This window comes from Asterias rubens, chromosome 13 (assembly GCF_902459465.1).
Source record: "Asterias rubens chromosome 13, eAstRub1.3, whole genome shotgun sequence".
NCBI lineage: Eukaryota > Metazoa > Echinodermata > Asteroidea > Forcipulatida > Asteriidae > Asterias > Asterias rubens.
This window is the reverse complement of record NC_047074.1, coordinates 10401774-10418749: the sequence shown is the minus strand read 5'-3', so window position 1 is coordinate 10418749 and position 16976 is coordinate 10401774. Positions and strand designations below refer to the sequence as shown.

Below are 16976 nucleotides of genomic sequence, written 5' to 3'. Positions count from 1 at the left end.
CATTTCTGTGGAAATTTGTGCCGTTGTCAAGCATTATTCGTAACGTTTTGAGGTTAGAAAGCTGGTTGAATCATGAGGCTAAAGCGATTTCTGTTGAGGTACTACCCTCCAGGTAAGATTTAGCTACTTTTTGGCTGGTTATCACTTTTCAAAGTAGTAGAAATTGGACAGACCAATTTTCGTATGGTGAAAATGCCTGGACATGCATGCTATTGCATGCTAATGCTTGGTTGGGCATTCATCCATTTGTAAATTGTGTAAACTTTTCATAAAATTGTAAATTGATAGATTGGGATAACTTTCCGTATGGCGCCACCACTTTTTCACCCATTTTTACAAAAAGGGATTTATCATTGAGGTAAATAAGATACTATATTATTTCATTTTCATATCGGATGAAAAAGTGGTGGCGCCATACGGAAACTTTTCCATAGATTGTTTAATAATTCCTTCGGTGAGTGGATGGACGTACGGTTAGTGCTAAAAATATGCATGAATTAATTTGTTTAGTTTATTATCAATGATTCAATATCAATATCATTGACTTTGTCGTTCGGTTTATGATTGATGGAAAAATTATGGAATCCTGCATGGCCGCTACTGATTCTCCAGTAGTGTTGCTTGAGGGAACAAAAACTAGAATCGTTAATTGCAAATATGACTTATTTATGAGAGTTTTAAATTTTGAAAATTGTCTGTATGCCACCATTCGTAATATGAAATTAAATAGAAATATGTGACCATCCACCACCAATGGGCTGTAAAGTTGACACTTTTACTGTTATGGGCTCAATGCATTTTTGGAGAGAGTGTGTAATCAGCTTCAAAATGATACCATCCACATTTAAATCAGACTTTTCTTGACGAAGTTATGATTTCTCAAAGCCACCTACTTTTTTATTCAGATTTCTCAAAGTTTTCTTGAAAACCCAAACAATTTAATAGGCTCTGCAATGTACAAGTGCAACTTTACAGCCTATTGGTGGTGGATGGTCACATATTATTTATGTAAAAAAAGTTGGTGAGAGAAAGTAGTGGCAGTACGGAAAGTTTTCCCCAGTGGCTGTAAGTAAGTTAATAATCCCCCTTCACTCACTTTGCCATTGAAAGTCTTTTCGAGGTGGATGTCAAACTAGTAAAATAGAGCAAGCATTATTATTATTTTTTCAATTTGGTGCTGCGCCCTCACTCCCCGAGACGGGCGTTTGGGGCACAAACCCCTTTCTCATTTCCCCCTACCCTGTCACTACACCACTGTCTTCATGTGCAATAAATTCTTTTTACTTGCAAATGAAAGAAGAGGTCATGTGCTCAATGGTTTAACAACACTCAGTTAGTTTTTTTCAAAGAAATAGTTGTAACTTTCTGTCTATACTATCTCTAGGTATCATCTTGGAATATGAGCAGTCCAACATCGTCAAGACAAAGTCCATTGACCTCTTGGATCTCAAGCCAGAGTAAGAAATCAATCAATTAAAAAAACCTTATGGTGTGTTTCGCTAGCATGTAAAACTGAACTTTTTGTTGAGCTCGAACAAACGTTTGCTTATAAATGGGTTACCAGCCTGAAAAAGCATACAGCAACCATTGTTGCGAATGGTACTTCGGTCATTTCTTGCTTAGTTTAGAAATTTGCTGAGCAGAATTTTCTTTATGAAAATTTGGCCCAGATGTCTTACCACCAGAGCAGATGGCTTACCACCTAGACCTGGGCCCAATTTCATAGAGCTGCTTAAGCACAAAAGTTTGCTTAAGCAAAGAATTCCTGGCTTAATAAAATCAGTTTACCGGCCAAGACTCCACTCAATTGTTATGCTAAGTAAACAAACAGCTAAATACCAGTCACAAGCAATATATGCCATGAAATTTTGGCCAGTAACATGTGTAAAACAAGCGAGCTATTTTCGTGCTTAAGCAAATTTTGTGCTTAAGCAGCTCTATGAAATTTGCCCCAGCAAGCTTGCCTAGTAGCTAGAGGCAGTTTGAGTCCTATATTTTAGCAGCAGGTATGGTGATTTGTTTTACATTGTGAGTGTTTTTAGTCATTAAAGGCACTGGACACTTTTGGTAATTACTCAAAATAATTGTTGGCAAAAAAACTTACTTGGTAACAAGCAATGGAGAGCTGTTGATAGTTTAAAACATTGTGAGAAACGGTTCCCTTCGAAGTTACATAGTTTTAGAGAAAGAAGTAATTTTCCACTAAAACAGATGCAGTTTTATTAATTCTTAAGAATTTTGCTTAGACCTGTGTTTAATTTCGATTGGTTTCCTGATGGTCTCTTTTCAAGGAGTGATATCGACGCCATTCTGGATGAGATTGTGAGTAAGGAGCCTCTAGTCACAGCTAATCGCACATTACAGGTCAGACAGCTTATAGAGAGACTACAGCAGAAGATCGGCCTGAATGAAGAGCACACATTCTACCTTTTCAAGGTAAACTTTCTTGAGGATCTTGAAATGTCCGTCACAGAAGTCGGAATGCTTTTATTTAGATCTTCGTGTGACACGGGTGTTTTTTTCGTCCATTATTATATTGCAACTTCGTCGACCAGTTGAGTTCAAATTTTCACAGGTTTGTTATTTTGTGCATATGTTGAGGTACACCAAGTGAGAAGACTGGTGACTGGTCATTGACAATTACCAAAGGTGTACAGTGTCTTTTAAGCATTCCAATATGCGTGAATTACATTAAATTAAATTCAATTCAATTCAATTCAAGTCAACATTTATTTCATGCTTTTTTTTTCATCTCAAGATATAATAAATAAGCAAAATCATAAGCACAGAGGATGAGGGAAAATAGTAAATCTATGTCAACCAAATAAAAGCAGGCTTGGAATTTCATCTTTGAAAGGGCAAAATGCATTTTGATGTCAATGTATTGGGTGTTGAGTAGGGTGATCCCTTTGCAGCACAGATTTGGCTAAACTGCAGCTGGGATGGGTGCAGCGTGGCGTCACAGCCATAAGGTGCTAGTGAAGAAAGAAATGAAATTTAATAAGTGGGGACAAAAAGCACAAGAAGTTGAAAAAATCCATCAGAACTAGGGTGCAGATTAAAAAGCTTGACTAGAAGATTTAGAGGAGCCTGGAGCCAACCGGTAGCCTCATCCCATCCCATCCCTGATGGCAGGCAGGGCGGCTTCCTGGAAGGCGGTGGGTGATGTAGCCAGAACAGCAGCTGCAGGCAACTGGTTCCAAATCCTCACGGTGCATGGATAGAAGGAGAACTTGTATAGGGAAACATTTGAAGGGGCACCAAGGCCAAGACCAGGGGCAACGGAGGCCATGGCTGTTAAAAACTACTATTTTTTGCAATAATTATACCGTAGATCCTTTTGGTTGGTAAGCAGTTTGCGAAAGCTAATTCTTTATTCCTAAAATGATCCTCTATTAACAGGCACTTCGAGCGCACATCCTCCCTCTGACAAATGTTGCATTCAATAAATCTGGCTCCAGCTTCATCACTGGTAGCTATGACAGAACCTGTAAGGTATGGGACACTGCCTCGGGGGAGGAACTTCACACGTTGGAAGGGCACAGAAATGTAGTGTACGCCATCGCGTTCAACAATCCATACGGGTGAGTTTTCAGTTATCGTATTGTAAGATTATCTCTCAACGAATCATCTTCAAGCTGATGCTCATGGTCCACAAAGCACTAAGCGACAAGGCTCCTCACTTTATCTCAGAACTCCTTCAAGTTTACACTCCGTCAAGGAATCTGCGATTAAGTTCCTTGCTTCTCATTGGAGCCAAGTCTCAACAGTCCTGGATGGCAGGGTCTTTTTCTTCAGCTGCGCCACGCATATGGAACTCTCTACCACTTAAATCTTAGATCTTGTCTTTGTACCACAAATTTCAAATCTCTTCTCAAAACATATCTTTTGTCAAAGGTTTTCAAGGACTAATTTATTTGTGTTGTTTTCTTTTCGTTTGTTTTTGGTTTTACTGTGCCTTTAACACCCAGCAGGGTTTATTATTATTATTAGTATTATTATTATTATGATGATGTATTGCATTGAAGATAAAAAAACAGTCTGATTGGGTTTTACCTGACACTATTAAAGGTTTATCGCAATTCAGAACCGCAATGCGTTATAGGTAGAGAGAGAGGGGACATTCAGCACCGCGGTGTATGGTGTCATGCACGACGTGCTCACGCATTGCCTATATCTCTGTGAGGGTTCGCGATAAACCTTATGAGCAAGTTTGATCAAGGACCATAGTTATCAAACCACAATCTGACCAACCGTGACACTGTGTCCTTGAGCAAGACACTTAACCATTGCTTCGTCCTTCGGATGGGACGTGAAGCCGTTGGTCCCATGTGTTGTGTAACGCATGTAAAAGAACCCAGTGCACTTATCGAAAAGAGAAGGGGTTCGCCCCGGTGTTCCTGGTTGTGGCTGCTTAATGCGCCGTAGCACCTTGTAAACCCTTATAAGGTGCTAAATAATTGGGTCTCAGAATTCATCACTGCAATAACCTATCTTTCTGAAAGTTTGTATAATACTCAGCGCCTTGAGTACCTTGTTTGGTAGATACGTGCGCAATATAAGACATGATATTATTATTATTAACTCTGAGTGTATGGTAGTATAGTCAATGATAGTCTAGATATCATATTTTTATCATATTTTTATCTTGTACAAATTAATGTTTTTATACTGGATTTCATAATAGTCTTATTTTGTATCTAAATGGATTGCTATAAAAAAACAAATGTTTCTTCAGTGGTGTTTGTGCTAGTTTTTATGCCCTGCTTCTTTTCAAAGTTTTCATCACTTGTGTTTTTTGGACGCTTTATGTAATAGTTAATTTTCTTCTGTGTGTTGATGACATTTTTCACCAACTGTAACCACTGTGCAATTCAGCCTTTGGACTGCAATATGGTATGAATAAACCAATAGCAATAATAATAATAATACTAACTTCTGTGACATGCACAAATTTTCTCATGAAATTCAGGGATAAAATAGCAACTGGGTCGTTTGACAAGACGTGTAAGTTGTGGAGTTCAGAGACTGGGAAATGCTACCACACATTCAGAGGACATACAGCTGAAATTGTAAGTACTTTATTTACTGCTTTGTACCTGTATTTGTCGTTTAAAGCCATTGGACCCTTTCGGTACAGAAAAAAAAAAAAAGTTCACAGATTTACAAATAACTTACAGGGTTTACAGAAGGTAGTGGTGAAAGACTTTTCTTGAAATATTATTCCATGAAATGCTTTGCTTTTTGAGAAAACAGTAAAACAATGTCAATTCTCGATATCGAGAATTACTGATTTATTTTAAACACATGTCATGACACGGCGAAACGTGCGGATACAAGGGTGGGTTTTCCCGTTATTTTCTCCCGACTCCGATGACCGATTGAGCCTAAATTTTCACAGGTTTGTTATTTTATATAGAAGTTGTGATACACGAAGTGTGGGCCTTTGGACAATACTGTTTACCGAAAGGGTCCAATGGCTTTAACTTTGAATAATCTACACAGCAAAGTATATATTTTATCATATTGTGTTATTGCAAACCGAAGATGTATTTTTCATGTTATTGATTCTGCTAAAAGTGTATCAATGTTCTTGCACCTCTTATTACTACTAATGTGAATAAGTCCTTTGAGCAAGGTAGTTTCCCAGACAGTCATAAGACAGCTTGCCTTTTTCCCCTAATAAAGAAGCCAGGTTAAGATTTTGGGAATTTTTCTAACTACATACCCAGAGGTTGGTCTCCCAAATAACGTTGAGAATGTTTGAAAACAGATCAACTTTGTTGTAGTAAATATTGACCGTTGTTTCTACTGTACTTGTTGTGTATGGATTTTATTCTTAAATCCTTGTGCATTGTTTCTTGTGCATTATAAATGCATTTAGTAACTTTTTAACTTTTGTAACTTTTAAACTTTTTGATTGGACCCTTTCGGTACAGAAAAAAAAAAAAAGTTCACAGATTTACAAATAACTTACAGGGTTTACAGAAGGTAATGGTGAAAGACTTCTCTTGAAATATTATTCATGAAATGCTTTACTTTTCGAGAAAACATTAAAACAATTATCAATTCTCGTTGTCTGAATTACGGATTTATTTTAAACACATGTCATGACACGGCGAAACGTGCGGAAACAAGGGTGGGTTTTGCCCGTTATTTTCTCCCGACTCCGATGACCGATTGAGCCTAAATTTTCACAGGTTTGTTATTTTATATACAAGTAGTGATACACGAAGTGTGGGCCTTTGGACAATACTGTTAACCGAAAGTGTCCAATGGCTTTAATAACTTTTTAACTTTTGTAATTTTTAACTTTTTGATATTTGTGGTGCTTTAAACTTGTGCGAGCAAAGTAATTTCTCCTTTTTGGAGAGTAATAAAGTTTCTTATGTCTAATGTCTTGTCAATGGCAGGTATGTGTAGCCTTCAACCCACAGAGTACCATACTAGCCACAGGTAGTATGGACACAACCGCCAAGCTGTGGGACGTCGAGTCTGGGGATGAAATCTCAACATTAGCTGTGAGTGTTAGAGCATAGCTGTGAGCATAGAGCTGCTAAGCACAAATAATTTGCTTAGCATGAAATTTCTTCCTTGATAAAAATATTATTACAAATTAAATTTTCAGTTGCTGTATATTGCTTGTTACTGGTAATCAGCTGTCGTTTGCTTATCCTGAAAATCACATGAAAATTTGTATGGTGATCTTGTTTTCATTGAGGCAAAAATTTCATGCTAAGCAAATTTTTTGTGCTTAACAGCTCTATGAAATTGGGCCCTGATTGATTTTTACGTTTGACCTGAATATTGCTTTGCTCCATGTTCATTACATTATTTTCACTTTAAAAAAAAAAGGTTCTTGACTGTTTTTGACTTCAATAATTTTACTTAATTTGTTTATTATTCCCTGTTTTTCAATAATATGGAAAACAAAATTGAGTTGTATTAATTTTTGTTATTAATTTTGTTTTTTTTACCCATACACCGATGTGTGTTAGCACTGTATACTCAGTACTTTCCCGAGTCCTGTGAAAAAATATCACAGGCATGATACTCGGGTGGGATTCGAACCCACGACCCTTGCAATTCTAGAGCAGTGTCTTACCAACTAGACTACCGAGATTGCCCGGTAGCTAGAGGCAGTTCGAATCAGCGGGTACCACAACGATATATAAATTGAGTTGATTGTTTTGAATGGAATTTTGCGTTTGTTCTCTGCCACAGGGCCATTCAGCAGAGATCATCTCCTTGTCGTTCAATACAACTGGGGATCGGATCATCACTGGATCGTTTGATCACACCGTCTCTGTCTGGGATGTACACTCTGGCAGGTAAGAGCTGAATAATCAGGCAGTCATTAGTGGAGAGCAGTGGACCAGAAAAGCGGGCAATATATGTAGTAGGGGCAAGAGTTTAGTTAAGCTCCACTGTCTGTGATTAGTACCGTCTCTGTCTGGGATGTACACTCTGTCAGGTAAGAGCTGAATAATCAGGCGGTCATTAGTGGAGAGCAGTGGACTGGACAGACAGGCAATAGTAGGGGCAATGAGTAACATTGACTGTAGTCAGTACTTGGATGACTGTCATTACAGTAATTAGTGAAGAACAGGCAATAGTAGGGGCAAGAGTTTAGTTGAGCAACATTGACTTTAGTCAGTACTTAGATGACTGTCATTACAGTCATTAGTGAAGAACAGTCGACTGGACAAACATGCAATAGTAGGGGAAACACTTTAGTTAAGCTCCATGGTCTGTACTCAGTACTTGGGTGGGAGACAATTTTTTTTGGCATTGTATGTACTGAGCGAATAAGAGCACCGATCTCAAGCTCTTGTGTTTCTGTTCAGCAGAGTGTGGGTTTGAGTCTCGGTCGTGACCCTTGTGTCCTTAAGCAAGACACTTTAAGGGGCACGTTGCCTTGGAGCGGGCGAGTTGGTCTATGAACACTGATGAAAAAGAATTTGAAATCGATTGCTATGAAAATGCATACATAGTAAGAAAGATGTTTTTAAAAGTAGACTATAATTACGCATACAAATATGCCTCTAAATAGCACAGTTTTCCTTTTTCGCAGTGAACTAACTTGTTACACTATTTTTTGGAGTTAAGTTTTTGACTCTACTTGGTCTCTACTTGGATGGGAGACAACTTGCTTTGGCATAGTTCAGAAAGTTAGTCTGGGCATGTTTAGTTAAGCTCCATGGTCTGTGGTCTGTACTTTGAAAGGAGACCTTTCTTATTTCTTCTGTTGTTCCACCTTCCCAGACGGATCCACACCCTCATCGGTCACAGAGGAGAGATCAGCTCCGCCCAGTTCAACTACGACTGCTCGTTGATCGTCACTGGTTCCATGGATAAATCCTGCAAGATATGGGATGCTAGTAACGGCAAATGCATCGGTACCCTGCGGGGTCATGAAGACGAGGTCCTAGACGTTGTATTTGATTTCACCGGACAGTACATCGCATCAGCATCGGCAGACAGTAAGTTGGGAAAAGAACAACACCCTGTTTTCTCAAATTTGTGTGCCTGAGTCTCAGATTCAAATATTTCGGTGAGAAATTACCTCTTTCTCAAAAACTATGTTACTTCAGATTGAGTCATTTCTCACAATTTGTTTTACTGTCATCAGCTCTCCATTGCTCGTACCAAGCAAGTTTTTATGCTAATATATATTTTGAGTAATTACAAAACACGTCCAATGCCTTCAAAAACTGTTTTATGTAGGTCTGAGAGCTTCCAATCTCCTGCAATTTCAATTGGTTCAAATTTGGTTCGTCTTAGTTTCAAATATTTGAGTGAGAAGTTACCTCTTTCTCAAAAACTACGCTACTTCAGATTGAGTAATTTCTTACAATTTATTTTACTGTCATCAGCTTTACGCTGCTAGTACCAAGTAAATTTTTGTGCTCGTATATACTTTGAGTAATTACCAAGCGTGTCCGATGCCTTCAAAAGCTGTTTCATGTAGGTCTGACAGCTACCAATATGCTGCAATTTCAATTGGTCAAAATTTTGTTTGTTTTCTTGTGTTTGTTTTTGCAGGTACAGCCAGGGTGTACAATGCTGTCACCCATAATTGTATAGCCAAGCTAGAAGGTCATGAAGGGGAAATATCAAAGGTAATCTGTTATTAAGTTCTCTCTTTAAGTTTTCCTCATGGCGTTACTTGATCTCCATACACCAACTAAGCATTAGGCCCTAATTTCTTAAATCTTGTAAGCACAAAAACTTGCTAAGCAAAGAAAAGTATTGCTTAGCGCAACAGGTTACCAGCCAAAATAAAAAGTTTGCAAAGAAATTTGTGAAGCAGTATTTTTTGCTTAACATTTAATGAAATTGGGTCCAGGCGTTGGTGTGGAGAAAGCTCCCTAGTTAAGCATAAATTGACCTAATACCACCTTGATCTTTTTTCTTTCTCCTACAGATTACCTTCAACCCTCAAGGCAGTAAGTTATTGACAGCGAGCTCGGACAAGACGGCCAGACTGTGGGATCCACTGACAGGAAAGTGTCTGCAAGTTCTAGAAGGACACACGGACGAGATCTTCAGTTGTGCATTCAACTACGAGGGCAGTATCATCATTACAGGTCAGTAGAGATTTGCCTTGCACTGGGCCCAATTTCATAGAGCTGCTTAAAGACACTGGACACTATTGGTAATTGTCAAAGACCAGCCTTCTCACTTGGTGTATCTCATAAAATAACAAACCTGTGAAAATTTGAGCTCAATTGGTGATCAAAGTCGCAAGATAATAATGACCACGAAGTTGTGTGCTTTCAGATGCTTGATTTCGAGACCTCAAGTTCTAAATCTGAGGTCTCGAAATCAAATTCGTTGAAAATTACTTCTTTCTCGAAAAGTACTCCACTTCAGAGAGAGCCGTTTCTCACAATGTTTTATAATACCAACCTCTCCCCATTACTCGTTACCAAGTAAGGTTTTATGCTAATAGTTACTTTGATTAGTTACCATTAGTGTCCACTGCACTGCCTTTAACAGCTAATTTTGTGCTGACTGTGCGATATTTGTTCATAGCACTGCTAACCGTAACCATGTTACAAGTTATGCTAACCGGCTGGTGCTTACTGTATGAAAATGAATGACGTAATAATACAAATTAACGCAAGATGGCCGCTTAACTTACTTAAACCTGTGAAATACACTTATGCTTATTATTTTTTGTTACAGTAAGAACAAAACTTTTCATCCGAGACGGGGGGGGGATTCCTACTGCCCAATATCTGGCACAGTATAAGTTGCTATGTTGCAAAGGATTAAAAAGCTTGCAATGAGGACATTTTCTTTAACAATTCATTTTCATTTGTTCGATCTGCAGGAAGCAAAGATAACACGTGTCGAATCTGGCGGTGAAGAGACTCGTCTCATCCTGGATTGAAAATGCATCCTTTGGAAAGAAAAGACATTAATGCTGGTCTGCCCATTGTTTTCGTAAGATGATTGTGAATTCTGTTTAAAAGCAATAAAGATAAAAACTTGCAATCTTTAAAGACCCTTAACCCTCCCTTGTCTGTAACAAACCTTTGACCTAACTGTGAGATCTCTGGGGGTTTGTGTGACCTTTCCAGGACTGATACTTCAATGAGGCAATTGCCTTTGTTGCCTCTGTGCCCCCCGGTCATTGCCTTGGTGCCCTTGAAATGCACCAGTAGAAGTTTACAATTTGTCTCACAGGGTGCCCTTTACTAAGGAGAAAATGCCTTGGTGTCATTGCCCTTTCAGAAAACGAAACATACAGGCCTGCCTTTCATTGAAGGGTTTGGTTTTGTGTGAGCTTTTATTGAAGGTGTTTTGTGATGGATTTGTTCCATGCGTGTTTTTCACACACATAAGGGTTAATCTAGCCGATATGTGTTGACTACATTGTAGCATAGCAATTGTGTTACCAGGCATAATATTCTTCAGACTTTATTTCCGATTTGTTGACCCATTTGAACAAGAAGAAAAAATTGTGATAAAACAGCCTGAAAAGACCACTAAAGCCTATTCCATGTTGGTTAGCCCATAGAGCAAGCCTGTGTACTACATGTAGTTATGAATATTCCTACTTTTTTTTCTAGGACCAAAATTATCATGCTTGTGTTTTGTCCACAGAGCTACCTATATTTACTAGAGTGTTAACTTGCGCTGCGTTTTGCAGATGTGTGGTGGTGTGGGTGCATCCATGTTTGTGTACAAACATGTTTCAGCTTAACATTTTGTACTGCTGTTTTTCTCTGTACTTTATCATAATCTATCACTTGAACTTATACTTCAGGATGTGCAAACTCTTGCAAAACCCCTAAAAGCGCGTGTGTCAGTTTCAACACGAGTCAAAACTTAAGCTGTGTTCTCACTGACCTTTTTCTTCCGCTGCCGCCCAGAAAGTTACCGTGACTGACTTTGGTGTAATTCTACCGTGCGTTTCAACCTGGACTTGTATTCCGCGACAACTGCATAAGGTTTTACAGCGTGTTCGCGGTAGGTTTACAGCGCGAAGCTGTTCCCATATTAGCCCTATATAGAACTCTTTCACTGTAGTACAAACCGAAAGTGTAAGGCCGGGCCAGGGCTATTCCCATTATGACCTTTTAGGGGAGGAAGTTCTCCGCGACCTCTTTCGGCCCGTTTTACATCACAGTCGCGGTAAGTTGACAGGGGAGGATCAGTTTACCATGCATTCCCAATGGATTTAATTGTGTCATTCTACAGAAAAGTCGCGGTATTTTAACTGTAAAGGTAGCTCCCTGTTTATGCCTCACTTTTCATTCCAGGCAGAAATTTTCTAAAATCACGTTTCCTCTTAGAATAACATTTTGTCTCCTCTTGAATAAATCATAATGCAATAATTTGTAATTAAACCATTGTGGAACTTTCAGTGACTTTAGTGACATGTTTGTCTCAACATTTAGCACTGACCAAATCAATGGGTTACATGTAGCATTCCTATAATTCTCAACTGCTTCCTTTCTGTGGCCTTTCAAAAAATTAATAGATTTCTAATCTTCTTCGGGTAACGGTACGAATTGATAGTTTTTCATTTGAATATTATTTTTGATGAGTCACTTTCCCCCCCATAGGTTTCTCAAATTGGACTTGATTTTGTTAATAAAGATATGATTATGCATGACTGGGTCTGGCAAAACCCTAAACTTTGTCACAATTTGCAATAATGAGATTCAGGTACAGGGCATGAAGTTTTGCGATATTTGTCCCTGGCTTCAGTTTAAAAAAAAACTTTTTCATTGATTTTATGCTTTATGCTAAAGGGCTAGAAGTTTCAGGTTTTGCCAGAGTGGCGTGGATCTTCAAATAATATGTCGGAAAAAACGTTTTTTTTGTTCACTGGTCAAGGTCTTCAGTCAATGGACCTTCCCATGAAATAATATGCTAACAACATTCACGCATGCGTACATACCCTGTTGAATGGCAAACGCCAAAGAGTTGTGCACTAAGCAGACGCGCATTCGCATCTGCGTCACGCACCCATTGGCCGTGTACAAAACAGCGCGATGTTCCCTGATTTTGCCAACCAAAACGTCCCTGGCTTCATTTAAAAAAAAAACTTTTTCATGGATTTTGTGCATTATGTTAAATGGCAAGAAGTTTCAGGTTTTGCCAGAGTGGCGTGGATCTTCAAATAATCTGTCGGAAAAACGTTTTTTTTTTTTTTCACTGGCCAAGGCTCAATTTCTGCTTATCCAGAAAAATAGGCCCGCTGCTGCATCCCGGATTCATCTAAAATGGTGACACACATCAAGTTGTTTTGTGGCTTTTGTTGGTTGATCTAATAATTACATGTACATGTGAAGTGTCTTTTTGAATGCTTGATTTTCAAAATGCTATTCCGTCCATAGCACATAAATTCAATTAAATTCTATTCATTTGATACCATTATATCTATTGTAATTATGTGACATGTTTTCATAGATAATAATAACGTCAGTATCACTCTGCATGCAATTTATTGTACTTTTACTTTGTGCTTATTAAAGGCACTGGACACTATTGGAAATTACTCAAAATAAATGTTAGCATAAAAACTCACTTGGTAACCAGAGAGCTGTTGATAGTATAAACCATTGTGAGAAACGGCTCCCTCTGAAGTAAGGTAGTTTTTGAGAAAGTAATTTTTCACACAAATATTTGAATTAAATAAGAGACCTCAGCGGTCTCGAATTCAAGCATCTGAAAGCACACAACTTGTCTTCTATTATTTTCTCGCAACTTCGACCAAGTGAGTCAAAATTTCCACAGACTTGATATTTTATGCGTATGTTGAGATACACCATAGTGAGATTACTGGTCTTTTACCAAAGGTGTCCAGTGCATTATTAAGAGACTTGTTTGATTTAAATAATGCCATGAAAAATTGAAGCATTAAAGAGAGTACTACAATACTGTACATATCATAAAGTGAGTGTAATTAGTTTGTTCTTCAAACCCAGTGAAAAGTTGATAGCAATTTACAAATTAGAATTGGATGCAAAATTCAGGATCTTTTAAGTATATTATTTGGTTAAAATCCCCTGCATCTGACCAAATCGGTTACATTCGTCAATACAATTCTGTAAAAAACTTAACTGAAGTTATAAATTAAATCACTTTGCACCAGATCATTCTTTTTTATAACTTTTTAAATTATTTTTTAAAGAAGTACACTAGTGCTGCATTCACTCGAGGTTCCCGTATGCGACATTTCGTTGTTTCTTCTTGACAATGTAAACAGCGACCCCAATGATGATACCTACACCTCCGATTACTCCTACAACGATGCCCACTACCATCCCAGTGTTATTACTAGGGGAGGGGGTGGGTTTGGTAACAGGAGAGGCGGTCTTGGGTTCCAGTGTTGTGCTCGCTGTAGTGCCGTTCATAGTTGTCCAAACCATGGTGGTCACATTTCCAGTTGTGTTTGAGGGTGAGGTTGTCATGTTATCGGTGCTTGGTTGTTCGGTGGTTAGATTTGCTGTGGTCATGTTGACTGCTGTGGTGGGCTGCTCAGTGGTTGCTTTTGCTGTGGTCATCTTGGCTGTGGTTGGTTGTTGGGTAGTGACTTTAACTGTAGTTGGTTGATTGGTGGTAACTTTTGCAGTAGTTGGTTGATTTGTGGTCTCTTTTGCAGAGGTCGTCTTGGCTGATGGCTGTTTTGTGGTAACTTTGGCTGTGGTTGGTTGTTGGGTAGTAGCTTTTGCTGTGGTCGTCTTGGCTGTGGTTGGTTGTTGGGTAGTGACTTTAACTGTAGTTGGTTGATTGGTGGTAACTTTTGCTGTAGTTGGTTGATTTGTGGTCTCTTTTGCAGAGGTCGTCTTGGCTGCTGGTTGTTTTGTGGTAACTTTTGCCAATGTGGTTTGTTGTTGAGTAGCTTTTGTTGTGGTCCCAGCTGTAGTGGCTGTAGATGGAGCTATTGGTTTAGTGGTCCCTGTGACTGGCTTTGATGTAGTCGTGCTGTCCACAACCAATGCACACCCTGTATAGCATGAGCAAAGTATATACATTACACAGAACTGAATCACAAAACTCTTCTCTTTTTTGAATCTATATCTCCTAAAAACGTCTTTTGATGAAACAGTTTGACAGTTCCCCGGGATGCAACACTATTACTAAACAATAGGTAGCCTACATCAACATGATATCAACCATTAATTAGAAACCTCAGGACCTAAGCGCTGTAAACTTTGTAAAATATAAAAGACCAACTAGTATTCTCACTTGGTGTATCATTTTTGCACAATAAACAAATCCGTGAGAGTTTGGACTCAATTGGCCATCGTTGCAAGTTGCAAGAGACTAATGACATATTACACACCCCTGTTGCAGAAGTTGACAGGCTAAAGTTTCAGATGCCTAATAAAAGGCTTCATACATGAAGCGTTTCAGTGAGAAATTACCTCTTTCTCAAAAACTACGTTACTTCAGAGGGAGTCGTTTCTTACAATGTTTTATACTTTCAACAGCTCTCCATTGCTCTTTACCAAGTAAGTTTTTATGTTAACAATGTTTTGATTGGGTAATAATCAATTAGTGTCCATGCCTTTAAACTTACCCAATATGAGGACGAGTACTAGAGAGCATCTTAAAGACTTCATCTTGTAAAGTTCCCGTGAATCCCCGAGTAAACTGGTCCTTGCTCTCGATGTTGTAAACCCAATTACATGCAGAAAACTCCACAGCACATGTAGTTGTTAGTACATCTATCACCGAGTGATGGTGCAGTTTTATTTCAACAGTACACCGCGAGATGATAATTAAACAGACCAAAGGTTCAATCTTTATCTAAACTGATAAGAATACAAAATAAATTTACATTTTGCAAGTGCAACCAACTTTCACACACAAAATACAACCAGCAGGACAGTATTTTTTTCCCGAAGTGAGAAGTCTCACGAATTCCGAAAAATCTACTCCTCGATAGTAAAACATAAGGCAAGGCCAAGTTCTCCCAAGAACATTCTACCAAGCAAGTACACACAGTGGTGTTACCGCAAACCAGAGATTGCCGCAAATATTGCCATGCAATGCCTCAAATCCAAAATGCAACTCGAGTAGGCCTACTACTAGTACTATAGTTTTAAAGGCAGTGGACACTATTGGTAATTACTCAAAATAATTATTAGCATAAAACCTTTCTTGGTGACGAGTAATGGGGAGAGGTTGATGGTATAAAACATTGTGAGAAACGGCTCCCTCTGAAGTGCCATAGTTTTCGAGAAAGAAGTAATTTTCCACGAATTTGATTTCGAGACCTCAGATTTAGAACTTGAGGTCTCGAAATCAACCATCTAAACACACACAACTTCGTGTGACAAGGGTGTTTTGTTTCTTTCATTATTATCTCGCAACTTCGATGACCGATTGAGCTAAAATTTTCACAGGTTAGTTATTTATGCATATGTTGAGATACACCAACTGTGAAGGCTAGTCTCTGACAATTACCAATAGTGTCCACTGCCCTTAACGTTTGCAAACAGTTTGCCCAACATTATTTCTGTGCTTAGTAGCTTAAATTAATGTCCGGGCTCTGATTGTGAATGGGATTACGCTTATGATCATGTGATGCAAGAATTATCCGTTTATCTGATGGAATGTGGCCAAAAATGGTATGCGATTTGCTCAGGGTAAATATATGCCTGTGTGTTGTTGAGATTGGTTATCTATTATACTGATTTATTCCGAAGTCCGAAGAGGTTTCATTTTCCTGAATGATTACCAATATCCTGAAGTTTTATTTGTATTTCGTCTTTGTACAAGCTGGGAACCACGGGAGACCAGTGTTTAGTTACCACCCCTAACAAACACTCAAAACAAAACCAAATCAGAATCCACCGAGCTTTGTCAACCTCAACGGTTATACTGAATCTAGCCTTAAAGGCAGTGGACACTATTGGTATTTGTCAAAGACTAGCCTTCACAATTGGTGTATCTCAACATATGCATAAAATAACAAACCTGTGAAAATTTGAGCTCAATCGGTCTTTGAAGTTGCGAGATAATAATGAAAGAAAAAACACCCTTTTCACACGAGGTTGTGTGCGTTTAGATGGTTGATTTCGAGACCTCAAGTTCTAAATCTGAGGTCTCGAAATCAAATTCGTGGAAAATTACTTCTTTCTCTGCTTTTAACGAAAACATCAACCCTGTCCCCAGATCAAGGATCCGTCTGTTTCGCACCACTTCTTGACTTGATTTCAAACTTGATCGCGATCATAATCAGCATCAGCCACGCAACCTCCCCTTATCCCCACAGCAGATATCAAACGTCCTATGATGGAGGTTAATCCACAAGAGGGCGCTATTTCAGGCAATAATTAGACCAAGGCCGTGTCCGAAACGGCGACTTCGGCTACAGCTACGGCTAGATCGCGCGCGTCTGCTATTCTTCAACACTGGTAGACGCGCTGATCTAGACGTAGCTGTAGTCGAAGTCGCCAATTCGGACACGGCCTTACAACCCACAACATTTTATCATTATCAAT

General features: G+C 38.8%; 2 protein-coding genes across 2 annotated transcripts; one reads left to right on the top strand and one right to left on the bottom strand.

The window, feature by feature from the left end:
* Positions 1-26: 26 nt before the first annotated feature.
* LOC117298403 (dynein assembly factor with WDR repeat domains 1-like) lies at positions 27-10664 on the top strand. The gene is made up of 11 exons (XM_033781656.1): positions 27-112; positions 1385-1457; positions 2292-2436; positions 3403-3584; positions 4973-5072; positions 6414-6521; positions 7225-7331; positions 8266-8483; positions 9046-9122; positions 9428-9590; positions 10340-10664. The coding sequence occupies exons 1-11, from the start codon at positions 73-75 to the stop codon at positions 10372-10374; spliced, it is 1248 nt and encodes a 415-aa protein (XP_033637547.1). The 5' UTR covers positions 27-72; the 3' UTR covers positions 10375-10664.
* Positions 10665-13670: 3006 nt separating this feature from the next.
* LOC117298402 (salivary glue protein Sgs-3-like) lies at positions 13671-15255 on the bottom strand. The gene is made up of 2 exons (XM_033781655.1): positions 15047-15255; positions 13671-14470 (listed from the first exon to the last, which is right to left on the bottom strand). Exons 1-2 carry the CDS (start codon positions 15087-15089, stop codon positions 13674-13676), a joined length of 840 nt encoding a protein of 279 aa, XP_033637546.1. The 5' UTR covers positions 15090-15255; the 3' UTR covers positions 13671-13673.
* Between the last annotated feature and the right edge of the window lie 1721 nt (positions 15256-16976).

Coding starts and splice junctions, on each gene's coding strand:
- LOC117298403 (XM_033781656.1), top strand. CDS start 73: ATGAGGCTAAAGCGATTTCTGTTGAGGTACTACCCTCCAG. Junction 6,522..7,224: donor ATGAAATCTCAACATTAGCT/GTGAGTGTTAGA, acceptor TCTCTGCCACAG/GGCCATTCAGCAGAGATCAT. Junction 9,591..10,339: donor GGGCAGTATCATCATTACAG/GTCAGTAGAGAT, acceptor TTCGATCTGCAG/GAAGCAAAGATAACACGTGT.
- LOC117298402 (XM_033781655.1), bottom strand. CDS start 15,089: ATGAAGTCTTTAAGATGCTCTCTAGTACTCGTCCTCATATTGG. Junction 14,471..15,046: donor AGTACTCGTCCTCATATTGG/GTAAGTTTAAAG, acceptor CATGCTATACAG/GGTGTGCATTGGTTGTGGAC.